The sequence below is a fragment of the Peromyscus californicus genome, unplaced genomic scaffold (genome assembly GCF_007827085.1).
Source record: "Peromyscus californicus insignis strain IS unplaced genomic scaffold, ASM782708v3 Scaffold_18__1_contigs__length_77618521, whole genome shotgun sequence".
NCBI classification, from domain to species: Eukaryota; Metazoa; Chordata; class Mammalia; order Rodentia; family Cricetidae; genus Peromyscus; species Peromyscus californicus.
Genome location: NW_026294480.1, coordinates 6,149,943 through 6,167,072, shown reverse-complemented (window position 1 = coordinate 6,167,072; position 17,130 = coordinate 6,149,943). Strand labels below are relative to the sequence as shown.

The window sequence follows — 17,130 nt, the reverse complement described above, 5'->3', positions numbered from 1 at the left end:
AGGTTTGGTCTTTTCATGGTGTCCCAGATTTCCTGGACATTTTGTGTTATGACTTTTTTGGCTTTAATGTTTTCTTTTACCGATGAATCTATTTCCTCTACCATATCTTCAACACCAGAGATTCTCTCTTCCATCTCTGGCATTCTGTTGGTTATGCTTGTGTCTGTAGTTCCTGTTCATTTACCCAGATTTTCCATTTCCAGCATTGCCTTGGTTTGTGTTTTGTTTATTGCCTCTATTTCAATGTTCAAGTCTCGAACTGTTCCCTTCACCTGTTTGATTGCTTTTTCTTGGTTTTCTTGGCTTTCTTTAAGGGATTTATTGATTTCTTCTAATTTTTTGTTTGCCTTTTCCTCAATTTCTTTAAGGGAATTTTTCATTTCCTCTTTAAAGGCCTGTATCACCTTCACAAAATTATTTTTAAGGTTCTTTCCTTCTGCTTCTTCAATGTTGTGATTTTCATGTCTTGCTGTTGTACAACCACTAGGTTCTGGTGGTGCCATATGGCTCTTTATGCTGTATTCTTGCACTGGTGTCTACCAGTCTCCTCCTCCAGTTGGTGCAAGAGGTGTCTGTGTCTGAAGGAACTGCCCTTGATCCAATCTGTGCTGGCTGTGTCTGTGTCTCAGGGGGTCATTCTTCGTCCAGTCTGCACTCTTGGTCCAATCGGAATTCTTGGTGCAATCAAGCTGGTAGATTCTGTGTCTCAGGGAGCTGCTGAGGTCACAGGGAGATGGGTGAGTTTGAGGGGAAGGAGTTGTTCTTGTAGATTGCAGAGTCCCCTGGGGGATATAGGTAGGGAGATCTGCCCACTGGAGTCTTCCCTAGTGGCCTGCAATGAGTGGGGTTGGGGGTGGAGTCATGATTGTTCCCTGGGGCCTAGGTCCTAGAGACAGGACTTTCTGACTGGGAGAAGAGTCACTCACCTCTTGGTCCAATCAGAGCTGGTGGATTCTATGTCTCAGGGAGTCAATGAGGTTGAAGGGAGATGGCTGGGTTTGTGGGAGGGAGTGGTGTTGTAGAATACAGGGTCTGATGGGGGGTGTTGGTGGGGAGATGTGCCTGCCTGGGTCTTCCCTGCTGGCAGGCAACTGGGGCAGCAATGGATGGGGATGAGGGGAGTGGGCAAAAGTTGTGCTGCAGAGCCTAGGTGCTAGAGATAGGACTGTCAAGCAGGGAGAAGAGTCTCTTGGTCCAATCAGAGCTGGGGGATTCTATTTTATATTTTTTTTCTCATCAATGTAAAACATACTACTCTAAATTTTTCAGTTAATACTGAAATAATGCTCTGTGTAGAGGATAAAAATGTTCTATTTAAACAATGGCTCAAATCCATACAGTCACAATTACCTTTCTCTTTTTCACAGCTTGATTACTTTATAATTTTAGGGTTGTCTGGCCATATAACATCTCTATTGTTTAATGGGTTTATTTCTCTTAGTAAAATGCCCTTACAACTTCCTTAGGTATTAAACTTTGAATAATATGCCATTATGCCTAGGTTCTTTTTGGTCATGCCCTTATTCTAGGAGAAGTTTTGATTATTTCTACCTATAATATTTTACCATTTATTCTTAGTGCCTATAGATTTTGAAATGCTTCAATATGTATGAGTAAATGTTTCCTTTTAAAAAGATAAGCATTGTAAGTATGAGGAATATTTCCTAGCCTTTGTTCATATTTCAACTTTTGTTCAACAGGAACAAAACCCAATGATTATAACATTTACAAGGCCATTGACTGTAACTCACTAATTATGCAACGCCAGAGAATTCATACAAGGGAGAAACCCTACAAGTGTGAAGAATGTGGTAAGGGCCTAAGTTCTCATAAAGCACTTTCCATACACAAGAGACTTCATACTGGAGAAAAATCCTACATGTGTATAGAATGTCATAAGACCTTCAATACTCACGCATCACTTTTTATACACCAGAAAAATCATACTGATGAAAAAACCTACAAGTGTGAAGAATGTGGCAAATTATTTTATTATCCTTCAATGCTGAAGCAACATCAAAGAATTCATTCTGGAGAGAAACCCTACAAGTGTGAAAAATGTGGCAAAGCTTTTTATGATCCTTCATTCCTGAAGCATCATCAAAGAATTCATTCTGAAGAGAAACCATGCAAGTGTGAAGAGTGTGGCAAATGTTTTTACTCACTTTCATACCTTAAACAACATCAAACAGTTCACTCGAAAGACAATTTCTGCAAGTGTGAGGAGTGTGGCAAAAGGTTTTCCCATTATGCAACCCTTCAGAAACATCGTACAATTCATAATGGAAAGAGACCATACAAGTGTGAGGAATGTCACAAAACCTTTCTTTATCACTCAGGACTTAAGAACCACAAGGTATTTCATACGGGAGAGAAACCATACAAGTGTGAAAAGTGTGGCAAATGTGTTTGCTCAGCTTCATCCCTTAGACGACATCAAATAATTCACTATGAAGATAACCCTTACAAGTGTGAAGAGTGTGGCAGATGTTTTTACTCATATTTATCACTTAGAGGACATCAAATTATCCATTCTGAAGTCAATCCTTATACCTGTGTACAATGTGGCAAACGATATTCCTGTTCTAGGGATCTTCAGGAACATCAAACACTTCATACTGGAGAGAAACTATACAAGTGTGAAGAATGTGGTAAAGCCTTTCATTATCACTCAGGCTTTAGGAGACACAAGAGAGTTCATACAGGAGAGAAACCCTTTAAGTGTGAAGAATGTCACAAAGCCTTTTGGTATCACTCAGGCCTTAAGAGACACAAGAGAGTTCATACTGGTGAGAAACCCTGAAAGTGTGAAGAGTGTGAGAGGTGGTTCTTTTCATCTTCATCCCTTAGACAACATAAAAAAGAAAAAGAAATTGATTCTGAAGATAATCCCTAAAATTGTGGGAAATGTGACAAAGACTTTGTTAATCTTTATATCCTTTCTCAGCACATAATATAGTTCATAGGGGAGAGAAATCCTACAAATGCCTTAAAAAGTTTACTTCAACCCTTAAAACACATCAAATGGTTCATTCTGACTACAAACTCCATGAGTGTGTGAAGTGTGGTAAATCTTTACTAACAATTCTCATCTTATCCAACTCAAATGAATCCGTAATAGAGAATATTAAGTTAATTATTTTGAATGTTAACATGAACATTAACTTCCAAGAGCAAAAATGCTAAGCATGTCATCCGAGAAGAGTAGAGACTTCTCTTTGCTGTAACATCCAACAGTTTGTTCAAGCAATATGTTTGAAACTTGCCTTGATTAATGAGCCTCTTCTCTAACTATAAATGCTCCATAAAACCTTTACCATGCCCTAACATTGTCCATTGAGTGCATGGAGTCTGAGATCTGGGCTGTGGCATAGTTACTGTTGTTTTTCCCAGTGGAGTCATCCAAGCTCCTGTAATATCTCCCCTTGTGTGTAAGAATCTCCGTCTCTCTGAGCTAGCAGGTTTTCACCCAGCATCTGGCTCCAGAATCCTTATTGGTAAAATAGAAGGACAATGACTTAGTGAAAACTACAGGAAGGCTCTTAGTTAAAACTACAGGAAGGCTCTTCCAGTCTAAGGCCTCAGCAGCAAGGCAGCAGCTACAGCTGAAGAGATAAAATCATCAGCTGAAGCAGAGATAGTCTCAGGTGCAGATGCTGTGCCTCAGATAAAAAACAACAGTGCCCATAGAGCAATAATGGCAGGAAAGTCATGAGAAGAACCAATCATTTACTGATTGGATTTAATGCTTATTCCACAAACAGTAACTAATGTGATATTAATTTGGTGATATATTTTTGCCTGGCTAGGTGGTAAGCCCTGGGGAAAATTTAATGCTGTTATTGTAATAAGTAGATAATAACTAAATGAACTCTAGTTCTCATCTTTATTTCAGAGAGTCAGGATCCCACATTCTCATATTTATCCCACAGAGTCAGGAACCCAAGTTCTCATCTTTATACCAGAGTCAAGAACCCAAGTTCTCATCTTATCCCAGAGTCAGGCATCTCTCAACACCCACCAGAAAATATTAATTGTGTAGTAGATGGAGACTAATACAAAAACACACATTGGTCAAAATGTAGAGAATATTAGCCTGTGGAGGACCTAAATCTAAAAGTGTCATACATGTCACACATTTTAAAAGAGGTCCCGTACACACATCTAAAGCCAAAAGTCAGAGAATACTGAGGGAAAAGAGTTAGAAACAATGTCAGAGGCAGATATAGTAGATGTGTGCAGTGAGACAGTAGGAATGTTAAAACATGTCTAGAGGCTGGAGTTGGCTCAGAGATTAAGAGCACTGACTGCTCTTCCAGAGGTCCCCAGTTCAATTCCCAGTAACCATGTGGTATCTCACCACCATCTATAATGAGATATGGTGCCCTCTTCTGGCATGCAGACAGACAGACAGAACACTGTATACATAAAAAATGAATCTTTAAAAAATTATAGAACAGTGAAACATTGCTAGAAAAGTCAGTACCATTTCATGCTTGAGCACACTGTGGCTATTATTTCCTGGAGAACACGTACACAGGCTAAACCCCACCGTACAATAAGCATGGGTGCCTAAGGGCCTCACTGTGTGTCACTCATACTGTGGAGGAGCCATCAATTGTCAGTAGAGAGACAGTCAATCTGATAGGCTTCCAGGTTCTAGTCAACTGTCCTACACCCCTCCACATGGAGGGAGCACTTAGGAGAATGAAGAAACAATAAATAAAAAGCCCACCAAGGTGGGAGAGTAAAGTGTTTTTAAGTAAGGGTAAGAAGCAATAGGTGAAGGAATGTGTAGATTTGAATAGAACATGTAGCAGGAATCTTACTAGGTTCTTATTAATAAAATCAAACCTCAGCCAGGTATTGGGGTGAACACTGGAAGATCAGAGAAACAGAACAAGCCACAGCTAACCTCACCTGGCCAACTTCTCAGCTGATCTTGTTTCCTCAGACTGGAAGCCTCTCAGTCCTCATCCCAAATGAATCTCAGCTGAACTGTGCTGCTCCAAAGCCTGAAAGCTTAACCAGCCAAATGCTTAACCAACCAAATGCTTAACCAGCCAAATGCTTCTAGTTTCTGGTCCTCACGCCTTATATACCTTTCTGCTTTCTACCATCACTCCCCGGGATTAAAGGCTCACTTTCTGGGATTAAAGGCGTGAGTCACCATGCTTGGCTGTATCCTCGAACACATGGATTTCTGCCTCTGGAACGCTAGGATTAAAGGCGTGCGCTACCACTGCCTACCCTCTATGTTTAATATTGTGGCTGTTCTGTCTCTGACTCCAGATAAGTTTATTAGGGTGCACAATATTTTGGTGAACACAATACCACCTCAAAAACATTTAACATTCATGTATTAAATTCTCTCTAAATATCATTTTAAACCTTGTTGGTTTGGGATATGTCCAAACTTGACCTGTTTTAGCAGTGATTACAACACACGAGTGTGGCCATCATAAAGTTTCCAGAGGGTCAGCATCCTACTGGGAAGGCGTCGTGAGGTCAAGTGAGTGGACGCGTAGAAGGGCTCAGATGTGAGGACTAAGGAGCCCTATGTCCTAGCCCTCCCCATGATTCTATGGGTTGCAGTCTGATTGTTTGATGACTGTAGCTTATAATAAGTTTTGGTTTTACTCAATGACTGAGCAAGCCTCAACGAAACATTTCACTATTTAGATAAAATTTTATACTGTATCAAGTTGATAATAGAAAAATAAATGAATTAATTAATAAAAAAAAAAGAGCCCTATATCAATGTAACCTCAGGAAAGAGACAGGGATCGCTTTGAAGAGATGAGATACAGCCAGACTCACCTTGTATCTTCCACTTGGCTTTGCCATGAGTACTGTGGGAGCCCATTTTCAGGTTCCTCGTGGCTTTACCCAGCAGGTCTGCATAGAGAGGATGATTAGGATGACGGGCCTCAGTGCAGGTGTCTGAGATGGTCTGCACTTGGCTGTGCTGGGGGGGAGGTCTTTTGCTCTACCCCTTGGCGTCTCTATAAATACCCTAGGGCAGAGATGATCCTGGCCTGTTGAAATAGGTTCCAGGCCTTCTCGAGACTATCCTATATTTTCTATCTGTTTATCTCTACACTCTAAATCCTTCTATTTAATATTTCTTTCTGCTTTCACTCAAGAAAACTCTGGGGAACTGTGGGGTTGGGGGTAGCCACCCCACAGAGTACAACAGAGTGATGATGAACAGTGGCCTCACCACCTTCCCTTATCTCCCTCCTACATGCATAGTGGTCACAGTTATTCGTCATTATGAAAGTTAGGGAAGGAATGTAACTGTCAAATGAACTTGGTGGATAGAAAGTTACAACATATCACATACCTTCTATCATTGTATTATTCTAAGAAGTTTATTAATATGTAAATGCCATATGCTCATTAGAGAAAACAAATGAATAACCCTCTAGATTGCATGGCAAAGATAGTCTATGCTTCCAGCTTTAAATTTCATCATAGATAATAACAAAGAAAGGTTGCTGTGTGGGAAGGTTCTGTTTTTTAAAATGTCTAAGATGTAGTCAGCAACACACCTTGAACAAAAGTCAGGTTTGCTATGTGTATGTGAGTCAATGTTTTCTTCCTGCTTGGAGTCTCTGGAGACCTAGTTATTAATTTCTTCAGAACACAGAGGGAGATTTCCTTATGAATGGAAATGACCTTAATGGATATACATTTGTTCTACAAGAGAATGATTTTTTAGAGTTACAGTCTGTGGGGAAAGCTTCTCAAGGTACGAGTTCATGTGAGAAATATAACAAAGACACACTGTCAGGAGTAAATAGTTTAGCAGAGACATGCACAGGAGTTAATAATACAGCAAAGGCTCACACACTTAGGAGTAGATAGAATAGCAGAGACAGACACACTCAGGAGTAAATATAGCAGAAACCTACAATCTCAGGATTAAATAGTACAGCAGGGACTCATAATCTCTGCTAGTATTTCTCATTTCTCTCTTTAATTTTAAACCCCATTATTTTGAAAGTAAAAAATATTCATATATGAAAATTAACAATACCTGAAAACTACAGTGTTGTGGAATATTATTTTAACTAGGCAAAGATGTGTTACATCTGCTTCTGGTGTGGACTCTTACTTTAGCTGAGTAAAGGTATGTTACATTTGTTTCTGCTTCCTTGTTAACCATGTAAAAATGTGTTGCATTTGTTTCACCTTGCCTGCCTAAGGCACCTGATTGGTCTAATAAAAAGCTGAATGGCCAATTCCTAGGTAGGAGAGGGATAGGTGAGACTCACAGGCAGGGAGTATAAATAAGAAGAGAAATCTAAGATGGAGGAAAAGGAGAAGAGAACAAGGAAGAGGGGAACACCCCAGGGCCAGAAGCCAGGCAGCTTCCAGACAGCCATGGAGACAGCAGGAAAGCAAGATATACAGAAAAATGGGTAAAGAGCTGCGAGGCAAAATGTACATGAAAAGAAACAGGTTAAGTTATAAGAGCTAGCAAGAAATGAGCCTAAGCTAAGGCCAAGCATTTATAACTAGTAAGTCTCCATGTTATGATTTGGGAGCTGGTTGGTGGCCCGAGAGACAGCCTGTTACACTACACAGATCATGAGCTTCTGTGCAGTTAGGAGGTACATTCAGAACAAACTCTTTGAGGCATTCACATTGGATTTGACACTGTCTTCACTGAATGTATTTTATGCACTTATACACCCTGAAAACTAAAATCCACAACAGAGTTGGAAATTGAAAATCAGTTATCTTATGTTCTCTTTGACAACCCATGTTCATTACCTGCTTTAAATCTTCCTCATCCCCTAATATTTAATGCTTATTCTCTTTTCTACTTAGTATACCCACATACACATTTCTTCACATATATACATATATTACTGTCTATACTAACCATATCAGGGAGAACAAGCAGTGTATTTCTTCATATGACTGTGTGATCTCAACTTACATACATTACATGTCCATTGATTTTTCTGTAAATTTTGTGATTCTCCATTTATAGAGTTAAATAGTATCCTCTTTCTGTGTGTATAATAAACATATACATTTATATTTAGCAATTTATGTTTTTTTATTAAAATTTTTTTATTCATTTCAAAAACCAAGCACAGATCCCCCTCTCATCCCTCCTCCCACTGCCCTACTCCATGCCTCCCCCACCCTCCCATCCTGTCCTCCAAAATGATAAAGCCTTTAACCAACTTATTTTCTATTGATATGTTCATGGACATGTACATTGATTCAGGTTCTTTACAATTGAGAATTTACAAGCAATAAACAAGAGGTACAAATATCTCTATAGTAAGGTGTGAGGTCCCCTGAGCATAGCCCAGTACTGAAATAGTGGGGACAGTGCAGGGACTTGGGCCCTGGTTCCTGTGATGTGAGATCATAATGGATGTGAGGTGCTGACTTGTGAGGTTCCAGGTGTCACTGCAGCACTCATAGTCTATGCTGTGGTAGTCACAGAAGCTACTTTGGGTCTGTGGCTCTAACCACAGACTGCACTGCATCTGAAGTTTGTACCTGTCTCCAGCAGGCTCATAGGCTCCAAGATGTGACCAAAGATTTGACTCCATGTGGTTACCTGGCTGCCTAGTGAGCAGCAGCCATATAAACCTGGACTGATTTCTGGGGTCACTCTAAGGAAATCTTGGTTGCAGATGCTTTCCTATGGCTTTGATGGTGACCATCCTTTTAAATGTTTATGCCCGGTACAACCTTGCTTCCACAGTAAACCTGAGGCTTCACGCACTTATGGCTGAACTACATATTCCAAGCTGGGATAAAATGACTCAATTTGTCATTTGCATTTATATAATCACCTTTTATACCAGGAGATAAACAATAGTAAACTCAGTTGGACCTAGGCAGCCTGTTAGCTGTTCTTAATCACACAATGTCTTCTATGGCTGTTTGTTGATCTTTTTCTTGTCTCAAAGTCAGGGGCACTGACTCAGGACAGGAGAGTTAGAGGACCCTTAGAGATGTACATGCTTGGGGCTGATGTATGGACACCAGATATTACCTTTAACAGCATATGTTCATATATATGTAATATTAGTAATATGTAACACAGGTCTTAAAAGGTCTTATTAATAAAAATAAAAAATAAAAAAAAAACAGAGCCAAATATTGGGGCAAAAGCTGAAAGATCAGAGGAACAGCATAAGCCAGCCATGTTCTTACTTCTACAAAATCCTCAGCCTCAAGAAAGTGAGTTCCTATTTCCTCACACCCTATATTCCTTTCTCTGCCAAGAAATCACTTCCTGGGATTCTGTGATGTGTGCTTCCCAACAAAGGCATGAGATCTCAAGTACGGGTTTAAAGGTGTGTGCCACCACTGCCTGGCTCTGTTTCCAGTGTGGCGTTGAACTCACAGAGATCCTGACAGACCTCTGCCTCCTGAGTGATAGGATTAACTGTGTTTGACACTACTGTCTTGCCTCTATTTCTAATCTAGTGGCTGGTCCTGTCCTCTGATCCGCAGATAAGTTTTATTGGGGTATACAATATCTCACCACATCAATACTCCAAAAGCAATTGTTTCTATGTATTGAAAAGTAGAAATAGAAATAAGAGTAGCCAGGTGTGTTGAGGTAGAAATCAAGGCAGATCACAGTCGTACAGCAAAGAAATTTCAAGGACAGAGGAAACATCCAATCACAGAGGAAGCTGGCTTCGAGACGTACAAAGAGCTAGACCTGGGACCCAGTATAGCTTTTCTAACTTAAGAACCACACAGCTAAGGGACCTTCCAGCAGAGAAAAAGTGGTCCTACACCTTAGAGCCACTGTGAGTTGGGGTCTGGCCTCCCAGGCTTCTAGGCTATGGGATGATTAGGGTTTCAGAAGGGTAAAGAGGTGCAGAATGAATGCTCTCCTACTTCCAACATGGTACCTCCTGCTCAGGAACCCCCTGCAGCCACCCCAGGCAGTCCTCCCTGGTCTCCCTCACCTCAGGACGTGAGGACAACAAAGCAGCCCAGGTTCCAGTCTGTGCATTTGCACTGGGTTCCTTTAAGGTAACTGGACACTCAATAATGGTTCATCAAAGCCTTGTGACCTCAGGAGGAGAAGTATCTGAGATAACTAATTGCATCCCTCAAACTGTTCAGTAATACCTGTTATCAGAATAGCTTAATGGATAGTGAGTTTCATGGGAGTATCACATGTGCTAAAGGGAAGGATGACTAGGTATTGGACTGGATAAGTATTTAAAAGTTTGTCACTTTGGGGCCCATTTCAGGCTGAGAGATTACTGTAGGAGAGGTGTTGTGGAATAATCTTTTTGTACACTGTGAGGATGTGTCTTTGACAAGGCACCTTCTGATTGGTTTATTAAAAGCTAAACAGTCAATAGCCTGGACTTCTGGACAGAGAGTGCTGAGAAGAAGAAAGGCAGAGTCCCCAGGAAGATTCCAAGGAAGCAAGACATGGAGGAGGATAGGTAAACACTACAAGTCACGTGAAACGTGTAGATGATGAGAAATAGATTAATTAATGTTATGAGAGATAGTAGACAAGCCTTAGCTATAGGCTGAGCTGTCCTAATTAATAATAAGTTTCCATGTTGGTTTTGGTGAAGTGGTGGCCCAAAAGGAAAATGCATGTACAGAGAAGAGTCAGCACATTCTGAGTGAACATGACAACTGAAAGAGGCATGGAATGCCACTCTGAGGACCCTGGAGTTAGAACAAGTTAAAGAACACATGGATTTCTCCCACACCCACTTAGATACATTACAAACTAAAGACCCATTTGGGTCTCTACATTTTTGATAGACTGGTGTCTTACATATGGCTAAGGAAATAATTTGTCTTTAAACAAATCAGACACTAACATGATGTTCTAGGGCTTAGGCCAAGTTACAGCCTCATGCATAACAATGAGACATATGCAAATACCAAAACAAGATTTCCACAAGAAATGACTGATATTGCAGAAAGTAGGAAACTATAGTGAGGCTACTAAACAATATATTTCTCTATAATAGGATAAACCACTTATAAAATGCATAGAGGAATTAAGACTGCGAACGAGATGTCAAAGGACAGGCACAGGCTGATATGGAAATGTGCTTGTCCCACAAACTTAATAGATGGTTTATGAACACAAGAATTCTTGTAAATGTGAAAGAAGGGTAGAGGACTGAGAAGTGGTTAAGCAAACACAAAGGGAATCAGGACAAGTTGGATGTTAGTCATTTAAGTATCACCTCATGTCCAGATTGATCTGTGAGGACTCTCCAGATTCCTATCCATCATGTTCATGTAACCTCCATGTTCCAAGGTAAGGTATGGTAAAAAAGATAAGTACATCTCTAACTCACTCCCAGGACACTTATCGCTGATGAAGTCACCTGTGCTTTACCCGGCTTCAAACTCAGTCATTCCAATGGCATGACAGTCCATTGATGAGATCTCAAATGACCTAGGAGACAAACTTCTGCTAATGTCTGTTGGGGAAATATAGTAGTTGCTTCTTGAGGAAAGAAGATACAATCTGAATGTATATATCTCCAAACTTTGGAGGTTTACCTTGACAGTATAAGTAGTGCTCAATAGAAGTGTTCATTATTCTCTCTGTTGGGACTGTGTATGCAATGTGGCCAGTAGCAATATCCTCTGAAGGGAATCATTTCATTCTGGAGGGGTCTCATTATCTCCTGGGAAGGATGCATGTGATAGGCCTTGGGGATTTCCCAACCTCTACAAGATTCACAAAAAGACCTGCTGGAGGCAATATAAACAGTAAGGATTGTAAAGGAGGAGACAGATCATCAATGGAGCTACCTGCAAGTCATACACTGAGCTGTAGGCATGCAGGTAACCTGAGTTCCGATTTTTAGTACTGCTGATGCACGTGTATATGAGTTTTCCCTGTTTCTGTTTTAATCCCTCAATCATTCTCCTGCTGGCAACCCCAATAAACTCACTGATTCTTGAAGATAGGGACTACAATGGAATCTTTGCTATGTCAGTCATTAGAGTCTGATCTGAGATGAGTACATGTTCTTTCTCTTTTCCATTAGAAAACCACAGAACTGGGTGTCTTTTTAATTGCTGTGAGACAGTGCATTAATAATTCATGACTCACTGTTTCATTGTGCAAAGTCCTCTGCTAGGCAGCATAGTATCAGGAAGGTAGGCATGGTCCTTCAGCAGTAGCAGAGAGCTTACATATTTATCCACAATAGGAGGTAGATAAAGATAACTGGGAATAGCTCACAATTTTCTATATAAAAAGCCCAGTCCCAATGACACAGCTCTTACGATAAGGCCACACATTCTAATCCTTCCCAAACAGTTCCTACCAAGTGGTGCCTAAACCTTCCATTTTTATGAGCCTATAGGTGCCATTCTCATTCTAAGACCACAGTGACCTTAAATTTATAGACTACATGAAATCTGCTGTAATTGTCAGAGAGATTAAGGTCAATATTGGCAATCCTGGTACATTGAGCCAACAATAAATGTGCTCTGAGCCAAGACCATATCCAAGGAAATCTCTATCTTGTGGATGTGAAATTTCATTTGAATGGTGAGAGACCATTGTAGATGTTCATGTCAAAACTACACTTCTAGGAACCTTTGTCTAATGCCAGAACCAAGAGAAAAAGGAAACCTTACTATTGGGTCATGCCATATCCCAAGATTGAAGCAGAACTTGATGGCATTGTCCACATTGTACTACCTTTGTAGACACTGAGATGCAACATGTAGGTCAACATGGAGCTTTGCAGCAGAGTTAAAGAGAACTGATTCACAATGAAACATGGAGATGACAGCTAAGTTGTACTGGAAACCCATCCTATACTCTTGACAGAAATATAGCAAAGACTAGACAAAGACTATCTGTTCTTCAGAACACAGAGATAGAAAGTTTGAGTTGACACAATTCTTTGGAGTCCACATAACTTCAATCACGATCCACAGATGCCATGTACATGATGTAGCAAGATGTGGGATTTCCCACTCCATTTCTGTCTCATTTATTCTTATCTTTCCTTGCCAGTAGATGATTCCTTCATTCTGGAATGACAAGTGACCACAGTCCCAAGGCATGTTGAAGCCATGATCTAATAAGCACTGTGGGATAAGCAGTTGTTTGAATTACAAAGTCAAGAGACTTTGGACTTTGACTGTCATCTGATTATTAGAGTCTAAACGGACATAGAGAAATAGATTTCCTCTCCTAGAAAGAGATGAAAGTGAAACTCTCAGAGGCTGCCAGGGTAGAGGTTATGGTGTATAGTAGGGTATTTGATTGTCAAATTCCAATAAGTTATTTGATATCTTTGTATTTTAGAAATAATAAGTTTTGTGTCCTGATTTTGAGAAACTGAGGTAAATTCAAGGTAGAAGCCACAAATTTCAAAATACTGTCACATAGGAATCCTTTCAGCATCAGAGAAGAGGAAATTGAACACAGCAGATGAAACCTCTGCAGAGGGAATTCCAGCAATGGATAAGGTGAGGTGTCATTACACACCCGTGTTTGAGCCAGGACCTGTGTCCCTGCACTTGGGGAGGAGCAGGTTGTAAGCACGAGCTCACAGCACACCTGGAGACAAATACACAGCCATTAGGTAACTTGACACTTAAGAGAGATTCAGCAAAGCCTTGTGACCTCATGAGTATGTGAGATAACTACATACTAGGTATTGTTCAGCAATAGGAGCTGTTATCAAGATAACATGATGAATAATGCATTTCAGAAAGTATCAAATGTGCAAAAACTAAAAGGCCACTAAGTCTCAGGGTTGGCAAATATTTTGTAAGTTTGGAACATGTTTTGGTTCCATGTGAACCTAAGAGATTATAGCAAGAGGGAGGCAGCACATTCTGAGTGATCAGAACAACTGAAAGAGAGATCAGTGTCACTCTGAGTACACTGGGAGTTAGAACAAATTAATGAACAAATGGACTTGTGTAGCAGGAATCTTAAAAGGTCTTATTAATAAAATCAAACCCAGGGCAGGTTATTGGGGTGAAATGCTGGATGGTCACAGAGACAGAACAAGCCATAGCTAACCTCACTTGGCCAGCTTCTCAGCTGATCTTGTTTCCTCAGATTGGAGGCCTCTGAGTCTTCATCCAGAATGGATCTCAGCTGAACTGCTGCTCCAAAGCCTGAAAGCTCAACCAGCCAAATGCTTCTAGTTTCTGGTCCTCACGCCTTATATATCTTTCTGCTTTCTGCCTCACTCCCTGGGATTAAAGGCGTGAGTCACCATGCTTGGCTGTATCCTTGAACACATGAATTTCTGCCTCTGGAATGCTAGGATTAAAGGTGTGTGCTACCAATGCCTGTCCTCTATGTTTAATATTGTGGCTGTTCTGTCTCTGACCCCAGATAAGTTTATTAGGGTGCACAATATTTTGGTGAACACAATACCACCTCATTTACCCTTTTTTTGTCTAAAATTTAAAAAAGCTTATAACTAACACAAGAAAAACTATCCAATAAGTATATACAATATATACAGTCAAGAATTACATTAATGATGTTGAGTCCATTAACATTTGACAGGTTCAGATAAAAACTCCATTATATATATTAATACTGTCCAGTCCAATAACATTTGCTAAAATCAGACAAAAAATTCATTACTTACCTTATTTAAAACAAGTAGTTCCTTTTTAAATGTAGATTCCATAATCTCCTTTTTATCTTATCATATCCATATTCTCTCTTTTTTCTTTTCATAATAGATTCAGTCGTCTACCTTTTGTCATTTTTATATCTTCCCCTTTTTCTTTTCAGTGTAGATTCAGTGATCTACCCATTTATCCTATTATTTATCTTTTTTCTCAGAGTAGATTCAATTATCTACCTCAAATCTATATTCCCTTTTTTCTTTTTCTTTCTTTTTTTTCAAACAAAAACTCTGAATCTAATCTCCTTGTTCAGCTTTTTTCTTGACCATTAACAATTAACAACTTGTAGCCAACCATCATAAACAATAACAATATCCATAACTCATTAAATGACCAAAAAAATTCCCACCCCACACCTTGGGAATGTGGGCATCGTTTTCTTAAGATTACTTCCTGCTTTCTAGGAGCAAAGACATCTTTAGGGAATCTTGAAAAGAAAATTTTGGGGTTAATTGTCAAGTCCTGTATCATTTGTCCAATCTCTGTATAATAGGAAAGTGCAGGGCTTGTTTCAAGTCCTTGTTCAAGTAGTCTGTCAGGCTGGATCATCTCAGCTCTAGCCATCTTGAAATTGTCCTGAACAGTTTGGTTTGTAGTCCAAAGTTGATCTTTCCGTGGTGTTAATAATCTTAATGGCTTTACCATAGTTCATGTGGAACCATCATTGTGGGATCCTGTCATCTTTTTGAAGATTTCAAAGTCACTGTTAGGTGTGGTCATGGTTCACTGCAGACTTTTTTTTTTTTTTTTTTTGTGCCTCCTCTGTGATTTGGAGCAATCACAGTCTGATAAATGTCTGTCTCTCGGAACCATGAACATACTTCCCTAGAAGAGAAAATCTTCACAGCAATTTCTCCCCACTATTGGTCTTGCCAAACTTTTCCAAACTGACGTTTGTTGATGCTTTCTTGTAACATGATGGTCCTGACAATTCTTCTCTGAACCAGCAGTAGTAAGCCCTTTGTCCCAGGTAGCAGCATCACCACAGTCACCAACACGATGAGAAAGAAGCCAGCAACTCAGAGCAGCAGCCGCTGCCTCCATGGTCCCACCACTGTTTGTGGCTCGGCCCAGGCCACAACTTCTCCTAGGTTGGCCTCAAAGTCCGGATCCTCCTGCCTCTACCTTCTTCAGTAAATCCTATGGGTGTGCACCACCACAACCGACTGAGTGTAGCTGGGGCCCACAAGGCCACAGGCAAGCAGCTTTTTCATGAATTTGTACCATGAACATTGGGCGCTAGATTTAGCAGGAATCTTAAAAGGTCTTATTAATAAAATCAAACCTGAGGCCAGTTATTGGGGTGAAATGCTGGATGGTCAGAGAGACAGAACAAGCCACAGCTAACCTCACCTGGCCAACTTCTCAGCTGGTCTTGTTTCCTCAGACTGGATGCCTCTGAGTCCTCATCCAGAATGGATCTCAGCTGAACTGTGCTGCTCCAGAGCCTAAAAGCTTAACCAACCAAATGCTTCTAGTTTCTGGTCCTCACGCCTTATATATCTTTCTGCTTTCTGCCTCACTCCCTGGGATTAAAGGCGTGAGTCACCATGCTTGGCTATATCCTTGAACACATGAATTTCTGCCTCTGGAATGCTAGGATTAAAGGCGTGTGCTACCACTGCTTATCCTCTATGTTTAATATTGTGGCTGTTCTGTCTCTGACTCCAGATAAGTTTATTAGGGTGCACAATATTTTGGGGAACACAATACTGCTGTGGGATGGTCTGTATGACAAATGTGTTGCTCGGATTGGTCAATAAATAAATCACTGATTGGCCATTGGCTAGGCAGGAAGTGTAGGTGGGACAAGGAGGAGAATAAAGCTGGGAAGTGGAAGGCTGAGTGAGAGAGACACGGACAGCCGCCATGATGACAAACAGCATGTGAAGATGCTGGTAAGCCACGAGCCATGTGGCAAGGTATAGATTAATGGAAATGGATTAATTTAAGCTGTAAGAACAGTTAGCAAGAAGCCTGCCACGGTCATACAGTTTGTAACCAATATAAGTCTCTGTGTTTACTTGATTGGGTCTGAGTGGCTGTGGGACTGGCGGGTGTCAGAGATTTGTCCTGACTGACTGTGGGCCAGTCAGGAAAACTCAAGCTACACAATACCACCTCATTTGTGCAGCACAAATCTTAAAAGGTCTCTTTAATGAAAATAAACCTGGAGCCAGGTATTGGGGGTGAATGCTGAAAGATCAGAGAAACAGAGCAAGCCACAGCTACCTCACTTTTCCACTTCCTCAGCTGATCCTGTTTCCTCAGACTGGATGCCTCTCAGCTGAACTGTGCTGGTCAAAAGCCTAAAAGCTTAACCAGCTCCAGTTCCTGGTCCTCTCGCCTTAAACACCTTTCTGCTTTCTGCCATTACTTCATGGAATTAAAAGCGTGAGTCACCATGCCTGGCTGTTTCCAGTGTGGCTTTGAACTCACAGAGGTCCTGATGGATCTCTGCCT

At 40.6% G+C, this 17,130-nt stretch overlaps 1 protein-coding gene across 1 annotated transcript in view; it reads left to right on the top strand.

Moving 5' to 3' along the window:
• The window catches only part of LOC128113347 (zinc finger protein 728-like), a 33,468-nt gene extending 21,515 nt beyond the window's left edge, over window positions 1-11,953 (top strand). The window contains exon 4 of the mRNA XM_052742949.1: window positions 1,701-11,953. Coding sequence (XP_052598909.1) covers window positions 1,701-2,803 — 1,103 coding nt within the window. The 3' untranslated portion in view covers window positions 2,804-11,953. The remainder of the gene's footprint in view (window positions 1-1,700) is intronic.
• Window positions 11,954-17,130: the final 5,177 nt, after the last annotated feature.